The sequence below is a fragment of the Phoca vitulina genome, unplaced genomic scaffold, assembly GCF_004348235.1.
Source record: "Phoca vitulina isolate PV1807 unplaced genomic scaffold, GSC_HSeal_1.0 scaffold16, whole genome shotgun sequence".
NCBI lineage: Eukaryota > Metazoa > Chordata > Mammalia > Carnivora > Phocidae > Phoca > Phoca vitulina.
Window position 1 is genome coordinate 27,259,980 of NW_022589719.1, and position 10,337 is coordinate 27,270,316.

The 10,337-nt window shown below is 41.2% G+C and overlaps 1 protein-coding gene across 1 annotated transcript in view; it reads right to left on the reverse strand.

The window, feature by feature from the left end:
• PATL1 (PAT1 homolog 1, processing body mRNA decay factor) overlaps positions 1-10,290 on the reverse strand; it is a 31,659-nt gene extending 21,369 nt beyond the window's left edge. The window contains exons 1-3 of the mRNA XM_032414230.1: positions 10,236-10,290; positions 8,245-8,356; positions 156-370 (exon numbers count right to left, since the gene is read on the reverse strand). Coding sequence (XP_032270121.1) covers positions 156-370; positions 8,245-8,356; positions 10,236-10,250 — 342 coding nt within the window. The 5' untranslated portion in view covers positions 10,251-10,290. The remainder of the gene's footprint in view (positions 1-155; positions 371-8,244; positions 8,357-10,235) is intronic.
• Between the last annotated feature and the right edge of the window lie 47 nt (positions 10,291-10,337).

The window sequence follows — 10,337 nt, forward strand, 5'->3', positions numbered from 1 at the left end:
CCTACCTTCAACTGCTGTGATCAGGAATTATATTAACAGTTTTCTATGGTATATGCAAGTTTCTCAGGGTAGCAGATGAAACAAAATGGCACAGCTCAATACTTTACCTTAATTACTAGTTTGTGATAGTTCTCAAATCAGAGTAACTTACTCACTTGCAGAACTGGCCTGGTCTGCACTGCCCTCATGATAGCTGGATCTTCTAGCTCATTTTCAATCACCATCTTACTGAGCCTTTCTGCCAGATTCTCCTCATGGTCACCCAACAAGTCCATCTCATCCCTTTCTCCATTGCCTGTTTGTTCATTAACTGCCGGCAGCTTCTCTTCCAATTCAGCCAGGCGCTCATGTGCTTCCTGCCAATCATCATCTGTAAGGAAATCATAAGAAATATAGTTCATACTGAGACTAGAAGTTTTATGAAATTCTTCTGTTAACCAAATGAACGATTCTAACTTCAGAAGATAGTAAATTTCCACTTAGAGACATGAAATAAGAGTTAAACTAAGGGGCATAGGAAAGTGGGCTTTTCACTATTAAGGACTAATAACATCATACCAGGAATATAACTCAAGCACTTACAGTGATAAAGCTTAATACGTTACCAGTGGCATCCAAACCGTATTCTGAAAACAATTTCTAAACTGGTGATAGGTATGTACACAACAACCTGTTGGTTTTGAGATTCTTTTTTTTTTTTTTTTTTTTAAAGATTTTATTTATTTATTTGAGAGAGAGAATGAGAGAGAGAGAGCATGAGAGGGGGGAGGGTCAGAGGGAGAAGCAGACTCCCCGCCGAGCAGGGAGCCTGATGCGGGACTCGATCCCGGGACTCCAGGATCACGACCTGAGCTGAAGGCAGTCGCTTAACCAACTGAGCCACCCAGGCGCCCTCTTTTTTTTTTTTTCCCTGAAGATTTTATTTATTTGTCAGAGAGAGAGAGTGTGTGCGAGCGCACAAGCAGGGGGAGTGGCAGGCAGAGGAAGAAGCAGGCTCCCCACTGAGCAAGGAGCCCGATGAGGGACTCGATCCCAGGATCCTAGGATCATGACCTGAGCCGAAGGCAGACGCTTAACTAATGAGTCACCCAGGCATCCCTGGTTTTGAGAGTCTATGACATATCAGGCAAAAAAGTTAAAACTCACTGCATTAGCATACACGTTCTTTTAGATTATACCTGCCATCTTCTTTACAAGCTCTCAAATCCATTTATCTCATTCAATTAATATGTGTTGAGCACCTATTATGTGTTAACGTTTTAGGGACATGGGATAGATCAGTGTACAAAAGACATAAAGATCCCTGGCCTCCGGGGCGCCTGGGTGGCTCAGTCGTTGGGCGTCTGCCTTCGGCTGGGGTCGTGGTCCCAGGGTCCTGGGATCGAGCCCCGCATCAGGCTACCTGCTTCGCGGGAGGCCTGCTTCTCCCTCTCCGACTCCCCCTGCTTATGTTCCCTCTCTCGCTGTGTCTGTCAAATAAATAAATAAAATCTTTGGGAAAAAAAAAAAGATCCCTGGCCTCCTGCAACTTTCCTTCAAGCAGGGAAGAGACAGATAATAGACAATAAATTTAACAAATAAGTAAATTAGATACTATATCAGGAAATGAAATGCTATAGGCATATGGAGGAAAAGCAGGTTGAAAACTTTAAATGGGATCGTCAGAGGTACACCTCATTGTGAGGGTGACATCTGAGCAAAGATTCAAGGGTAAGATAGTTAGCCATGTGGATTATCTGGGAGAAAAGTGTTCCACACAGAGGGACAGTCTGTAGAAAGGACTTAAAGACGAGTGATGATTTTGAGAGACAGCAAGGATGTGTCTGGACTGGAATGATCAAGGAGGAAGAGCAGGAAAAAAATGAGGCCAAGTAGGCAGTAGGAGGGAGCTCCTTTTGGGCCTTTTGGGTCACTCTGACTGAAATGGGGGGCCACTGGAGGTTTGGATATGGCTTGACTTTTTGACAGAAACAGTCTGGTTGCTTTATTGAGAACAGATTCGGGATGTGGGGGATGAGTGGGGAAAGGAGCAGAAACACTGGAAGCATGGAGGCCTGCCGGGCAGCTACTGCAGCTACGGCTGGGGCGAAGGTGATGGTGACCCGGACCTGGGTCCGGTCCTCTTCCACGTTAACACCACCCTGGCTATCCCTGCACACTCCTATACAGTCTGCAGCACGGGCGCTCGCTTGTTTTCTCACTCTGTATGCCGATGCAGCTTTAGTTTTGAGTCCTGGTAAAAATCTTCACAGCCCTCCATCAGCTTCTCAAAACTAGACCTTATTTCCATCACTCTGTCATTCTAGTGCTCCTCCGTCTCATCGCTCCATTCTGCTTCCACTGGAAAAGCTCTACGCACTATTTTGCTCCTTTTGGCATTCAAACTCAGATTATCTTTCCCTCCTCATGGAAGCTTTCCCTAAATAATCTTTTCATTTTAATGCTATCTTCACCTCATCTAAACATGCAAGACTTTCAAACTCACAAAACCCCATGTATTCCTATATACTTTATTCTTAGTTTCGTTCTTTATGCCCTATAAAATTCAACAGAAAGGGATAACAGATCATTCTCTTTTTTTAAGATTTTATTTGTCAGAGAGAGAGAGAGAGAGCGTGCATAAGCAGGGGCAGAGGCAGAGGGAGAAGCAGACTCCCTGTTGAGCAGGGAGCCCCATGCAGGACTGGACCCGGGGATCATGACCTGAGCCAAAGGCAGACACTTAACTGACTGCGTCACCCAGGCACCCCGATGATTCTCTTTATAACTAACATAAAAACACAGAATTCTTTCTGCAAGTGTCCTCAGTGGCAATCCTTCTCACATAATTTCTCTATATACCTCATTAAAAAAAAGGGGAAAGAACTGGAAGCACCGTAACAAGAAAAGAAAAAGGTGCCTGGTATACACGAAGGGTATAATAAATGGTAGCCACTTAAAAAAAAAAAAAAAAAAGATTTAGATTTATTGACAATTTTCTGAGGGGCTCATGTACAACTTGTTAAAATTATCTTTTTTCCTGCTTACAAAGAAAATACACATTAATTAAAAATTTAAACATCACAAAAATATGTAACTTAGAAAGTTCCCCAGAATTCTACAGGTATGTTAAGTTTTTCAAAATGCATACCATAAAGTTTAACTTGTTTCTTTTTATTTAAGCAATCCATCTTGGACACTTTTCATGTACATACACTTGCATGTAACTATTGATAACATTATCTCATTCTTTTTAATGCTGTTTAAGATTCTATTCTATTGATATACTAATCTAACTTATCTCTTACTGATGGAAATTTGGATTATTTGCAAATTTTCAATGTAATGATTAATACCGTAGTATTATATATATCTTAACATCTTACGCAAATATTTATTAAGTAGGCTAAGTCCCTTAAATCCTTAAAATTCATTATTTTTATTTCATAACAATGTATCACATAACACTAGTGATCCAAAAAGCAAGTGAAGGGAGACTTCCAGATGTATAATCTGGTATGATGAGAACCACTGTCTAGTCTTTGGGCACTGTGGTATATTTGAATGTACTATTTGTGGTAAAGAAAAAAACTCACTTTAGATGAAAACTACAGTATTAATTTAAATTATCAGTTATCTGGAAAAATATTCTTAAAGATTAGTGTTATTAAAAATCAATTGTACTGGGTGTTATATGCAACTAATGAATCACTGAACACTACATCAAAAACTAATGATGTACTATATGTTGGCTAATTGAATTTAAATTAAAAAAATAAATAAATCAATTGTGACATTAATATTTGTGTCATCTTTGCTAAGGAAGAGTAAGCTGAGCACGTTTTTAAAGGATAGATTGTTTGTTGCAATTTCACTAACTCAGTGATGCCAAAAAAATGGGGACTCTATAATCCTGAATGAGGGGATTTTTTTTTTTTACATTTATTTCCCCAATTTAAGAAGTTAATTTGTTAGTGGTTTGCTCTAATGCAGAAGAGTTCTTAAACTTGCGTTGTCTTCATTCACCACGTCCCATACTCGTGCTTACTAAGTTTATCAGATCCTACCAAAGATGAATAGTTTGTCCTTAATTAATTAATTAATTAATTTTTTTTTTTTAAGATTTTATTTATTTGAGAGAGAGAATGAGAGAGAGAGAGAGAGAGCGAGCACATGAGAGGGGGGAGGGGCAGAGGGAGAAGAAGACTCCCTGCTGAGCAGGGAGCCCGATGCAGGACTCGATCCCAGGACTCCAGGATCATGACCTGAGCTGAAGGCAGTCGCTCAACCAACTGAGCCACCCAGGCGCCCTGTCCTTAATTTAAAAACACTGCTTAAATAGCCATATTCTGTGAGAACGGCTCTGTTGTGAATTGACTGTTACTGTTTCAAACATGTAAGCAAAGGAATCTATGCCACAGAATCCCATCATTATCATTTTAGGTTTTCCTTGCTCTTGTGAAAACTCATGTGAAGCAATATGCCAAGAGATCACACATCCTTACCATTAGAGGATACTTCACTCTTATCTTTTTCAAATGACCTAAAAATAAAGTTACTTAGATATGCCAACGCTTGACCTCGATCCACAATGGTTAGAATGATAAAGGGCAGGCAAAGGAATACCAGAGAAATGAAGAAAAAGTAGTATTTGTTTTCCTTCAACTAATTAATTTATACCCTGATGTGACAGGTTACTGAATCCACCCACACACACCCTCCCCCACCAGCTGCTGTCTATCTCAGGAATATTTCTGAGTACACACAACATGAAAAGGAAGTACAGGTGATTTAATTTTAAGGCAACCTAAGTCCCTAAAGATTACAGCAGCTATCAATAAAAGGGAAGTGGAAAGAATGGGGACCCCTTCCAAGCAGAGGTAGGAGATTCTGAGAGATTCCTCAAGGACTTTTGTTTAAACATAACTGGTAGTTTACCCTGATTGTATTTATAATTACTTCACCTCTCTCATACTTTCCTTCCTCATTTGTTAAAATGAGGATAATAATAGTACCTACCTCACTGGGTTGTGAGGATTAATAATAAATATAAAACACTTAGAATGGTGCCTAGCAGATAATAAGCACTGTGTAAGTGTAAACTTTTATTTTTAGAGAATGAGTTGAGATTACCGTGACCATTTACTGCTCTAAGATGATGTAAACATTTTTCCATGGAGAAGACAAGGACTAGTTTTTTTTTTTTTTTTTTTTTAAGATTTTATTTATTTATTTCAGAGAGAATGAGAGAGAGAGCACGTGAGAGGGGAGGGTCAGAGGGAGAAGGAGACTCCCTGCTGAGCAGGGAGCCCGATGCAGGACTCGATCCTGGGACTCCAGGATCATGACCTGAGCCAAAGGCAGTCGCTTAACCAACTGAGCCACCCAGGCGCCCAAGGACTAGTTTCTTAAGGAAAGATGACATCAGAGCATTAGTAGCCAGTGACTTAAAATAACTACTAACAAGTATCATTCAAAACACCCACTCTTTGAGTTAAAAACTATCAAACCATAACATATGTCAAAGGTCTGACATTTTACCTCCTGGTTTAAATTCTTTACACCAGCTGTCTATCTACCTGTATGGTACATTAAACAAATCACAAGTTGACTTAGCAATTTTTTTTAGTAAATAAATCTGTACAATATTTATATCAAGATATTATGAAGAATTAAGTTTTTTTTTAAAAAAGATTTTACTTATTTATTTGAGAGAGAGAGAGAGCTCGCACACATGCACAAGTGTGGAGAGCATGAGTGCGGGGGGGGGGGGCAGGTGCGGAGTTGGGGGAGGGTAGAGGAAGAGGGACAAGCAGACCAAGCAGACTCTCCACTGAACAGGGAGCCAGCCACGGGACTTGGTTCCAGGACCCTGAGATCAGGACCTGTGCCGAAATCAGACACTCAACCGACTGAGCCACCCAGGCGCCCCTGAAGAATTAAGATTTTAACTTTAGGGGCACTTGGGTGGCTCAGTCAGTTAAGTGTCCAACTCTTGATTTTGGCTCAGGGTCCTGAGATCGAGCCCTGCATTGGGCTCCGCACTGAGCATGGAGCCTGTTTAAGATTCTCTCTCTCCCTTTACCCCCCAACACGTGTGCATACGCAGACTCTCTCTCTCTCTCCCAAGAAAGATTTTAACTTTATAATTCGTATATATTATAAGGATTCATATTTGGAAATCTTTTCTCCATTATAAACTTTGTTGACCAAGAAAAGTCTTTCTTAATCACTTACGCCCTAGGGTACAAAGTGGGCTAACCATATGCTACTTCACTGCCTTTACTTCTTACTACCTGTTCTTTTACCATGTAACCCTAGGGGCTTTTTCAACGTGTGTGAACTTTTCTTTTTCCCACTATATCGCATACAGTTTTGTACACTCTAATGTCCTTTTAAGGCAATATTTTCCCCAACTTGTGAGGAACACAGAAGCAGAAAAAGATTGTCCATAGCATGCTGGAAGTCAATGAGAAGAGATGAGACTATTTCTCTTCTGTCCAGGTTCAAAACTGAGGACATCTTAGTATGCCATCTCATTTTAATATAATATCTCTAGATCAATTCCATCAACTTTATTTAATCCTGAGGAATTTGCTAAAAAAATAATAACATTCGGGGCGCCTGGGTGGCTCAGTCGTTAAGCGTCTGCCTTCGGCTCAGGTCATGATCCCAGGGTCCTGGGATCGAGTCCCACATCGGGCTCCCTGCTCAGCGGGAAGCCTGCTTCTCCCTCTCCCACTCCCCCTGCTTGTGTTCCTGCTCTCGCTATGTCTCTCTCTGTCAAATAAATAAATAAATCTTTAAAAAAAAAAATAAAAAAAAATAAAAAAAAATAACATTCAGTACAATACTTTAAAAGAAAAGGAGCTCTAGAAACAAGCACACAATGTAACTTCTATTGTATCCTACAGGTTATTACTAAACTAACTTCCAAAAACAATTTGCAATTCGCATCAGTTCCTTGCATTTGCAATTCTATTCTGCATCTCTTTCCCAGTGATCTCCATGGAGAGAGAACAGCATCTTAGATCATGTCATCCTCTTGGAGGCTCTCATCTCCTAAACTATGGCTATGATCCAAAAGGTCTTTGGTTTCCTTCTGTAATCAGTCTCGCTTCTACCTTAAGTGCTTCTCTTGCTGCTCCTGATAGTGGCAGTTTTAATCTCTACTGAATTTTGCAAACCTTGACTAACAATACTATGCTTTCTCATTTTTTCCAGTTAATTCAGCTCAATCTAAGTTTTAGTAAATTCAAGCTACTCACATCATTGCAAAATGAGTAACCATTATCACACCTTTAAGACCTTTTGTTTTTGATATTCAACATCTTAAGATCAGTCACTATTGTGAAATTTCCTCTTGCTACTTAACTTTGAATATTTGCTGCATAGACAGAAATGCTGATTCCAAAGAAATCACACATATTTACACATCCCAACAGAAACAGTTATTGCTACTTTTCAACACCAATGGTTAAAGCAAAAATATTTGCATTAACTCTTACCTACTTCTTTTTTGAAAATACATTTTATTAGTATATTTGCTCTAGGATCTCTAATTCTCAAACTTTACCATACAAAACTGTTGCCTAAGTTTCCCATTTTAGATTATTGTAACTCTGAGCCATGTTAAGTTTAGTCTGGCTCTTTAATTTTTTTACCCTTTAACAACTCCTAAAATATTTATCTACATCTTGGGATGAGAAAATTTCATCTGTGCACAACACTTTTCTAACTTAAGAAGACTTCCTATACCACAATTCTTAGAATAAAATTCTTTTTATTTTATTGATGATACTATGTAAGGCAATAGCGGGGTCATGCAATACATCAATGGTTAACTGAGTTTTAAAACATACACACCCAAGTCCAAGTTTTCTTTTAGTCTACTAGTTTTCCAAAAGTTACATGTTCCACAAATTAAAATTTCCTTCTTCTAGGATTATTTTAAATCTTTATAAGATGTCTACTTGTCTAACCATTTGCATGCCTTATAGCATCAACCTAGAGCCATAGATAATATAGCTGGAAGGCACAGGGCTCAGAGAACATCTGGGTTTTATACATAAATGAGGCAAAAAAGGGGCCCAGGGGATTGAGATAGATGCTTCCAGTGAAGACTGAACTATTCTGAGACCAAGAATAGAATATTTTGCTAAATTTGTGAATGTAGTTACTCCTACTAAGACAAAGCACTTACAAAAAGGAACATTTGAAGAGCAAGAGACCAAGATGACATTATAAGAGAAAGATGTCACTTACCAACGGCACCTGACCCAAATGTATCATCATTGAATTGATCAATCTCTTCATCTTCTTCTCCCAAGCCCTGAAATGCATCTTCATCTTCATCCAGAGGACAATCCTCTAAAGACTAAAAAAAAGAGAAAAGAGATTATCTATTCATGAAGTTCACACCTTCATCTAAAAAATGTTCATTTTATCTTCCCAATGATCAGAATAGCTTATGACCTCTTATAAAGACAGCATTTTTTCTACCCCCAATTTTACTGACATTGGAAAATGGCAGTATCTTCTTTCAGTTTCTCTTTTCCCAAACACTCCATTTCTCTATCAAGAACCTACTAGTAGTATTTCTTCACGCAACCAAGGAATTAGGCCCCCAACTTTCTTGACATCACTGGTTAGAATAGTAATGACAACTCAAAATGCACACTTTATCATTATTTTGAGTTTTATGTATACTTTTCAACAAAAGTATCATGTTCCTCATTTTCATGTCAAAATTTCAACTATTATGTCCTTTTAAAGCTTTCTCTTCATTTCCCCCTGTTCTGTTTTCTGTAGGCCCAAACTCTGGTGATGAAACAGAAAGCTAAATTTTCAACCCCAATTAAGTGAACTCTGGAAAAGCTGTGATATGGTGAGTTCAAGTTTTGGCCCCATTCTTACAAGTGGTGCAAACCTGATTAAGTCATATTCTGGTTAACTCATTAAATACCTCTTAAGTACCTACTGTCTCCAGCTCTGTGTTAGGGTCTGAGTGGTAACAAAGGGATGATACCTTAGAGAGTTGCGAGGATTAAATGAGGCAAAGATTTGGCAAAGATTATAGATTGCTAAACAATGCTAGTTATCACCGCAATAATTTAGGTCTGTTCTATTTTAAATATTACCCCGCTCCACTTCAGTTTTCAACTAATTTCTTATTTTCCAAGTTCTCTTTTCTTTTGGCAACTCTGCCCACTGCACCCCATCATCTCCATGTTTACATCAAGTCAGTTTGGTCTTGAACCATTCCTATCAAGTACATGTGTCCCCAGTTTGCAAAGACTCAGAATCACAATACCACGTATCAACAGGCAGGTCTGTGATACACCTTGCCAGGCAACCTCCTTAAATAGGCTTTCCCAAAAGCAAGGTTAGGCCGAAAGGCCATTCTACCCGTCTTAAGCCCTTCCAAACTTCCACAAAGCAGGCATACAACTGCCTCCACAGCAGAGGCAACTTCTAGCTGCACTCCTTTCCAAATCACAAAGATCTACTTAACCAAATCACTGCTTTTTTAAATTATAAAGACTCTTAAGGATCACCCAGAGCAGCCCTTTCAGTCTACAAATCTAGAAACTTTATAGCCGGAGACTAAGAGTAGCTCAAGGTCATACAGTGAGTTAGTGGCAGGTCAGGACTCTCGACTATTGCTACATTCCCGGGATGGTCACCAAACCCACGTCTCCCTCCACTCGCCCAGAACTTCCGCGGGACACGCCCCCTCCCAACTCGGAGCCCTCTTTGGTAAACAGTCTCGGGCCTCAGTAAAGGGCAAGTCCAGCCCCCCCCCCCCCCCCCGCTGGGTGCCCGTGCGGACGGGTGTGTGTGTAACTGGAGGGGAGCTGGTTCCGGGTCCAGGGCGGGAAACGTGACTCTAGGCTTTCCTGGGAGACTCTCCCTCAAGAAGAGCCAGGGGGTGGGTGCAACGCTCTCCCCTCCGCGGCTTCTCCCGGGGTGGGGGTGGGGGATGGTCTGGTTACAGCACTTAACGGACGCTCCCCACCCCAAAACAGAGGCCAACTCTCCCCAGCGGCCACTGATAGGACAGTCCCGCCCCTTGGAGCCGGCTCACCGCCTTCGGATTAAACCCGCGACCCCAGGCCCCACGCGTTCTACTCGGTCCCCGGGGTCCCGCTGCCAGCCCCTCCTTCCCCAGGGGCGCGGGACGGACGCGCGGGGGGTGAGAGAGGAAAGGGGGCGCGGGAGGGAGGGAGGGGTCACTTCCGGTCGCAAGAGCTCACCTCGTAGCGGAACATTCTTGGGGAGGGGGGAGGGAGCGGGGAGGGGAGTGGGGGAGGGAGGGAAGAAGCGCTGACTCCCCGGTCCTCCACGCGCGGGTCCTC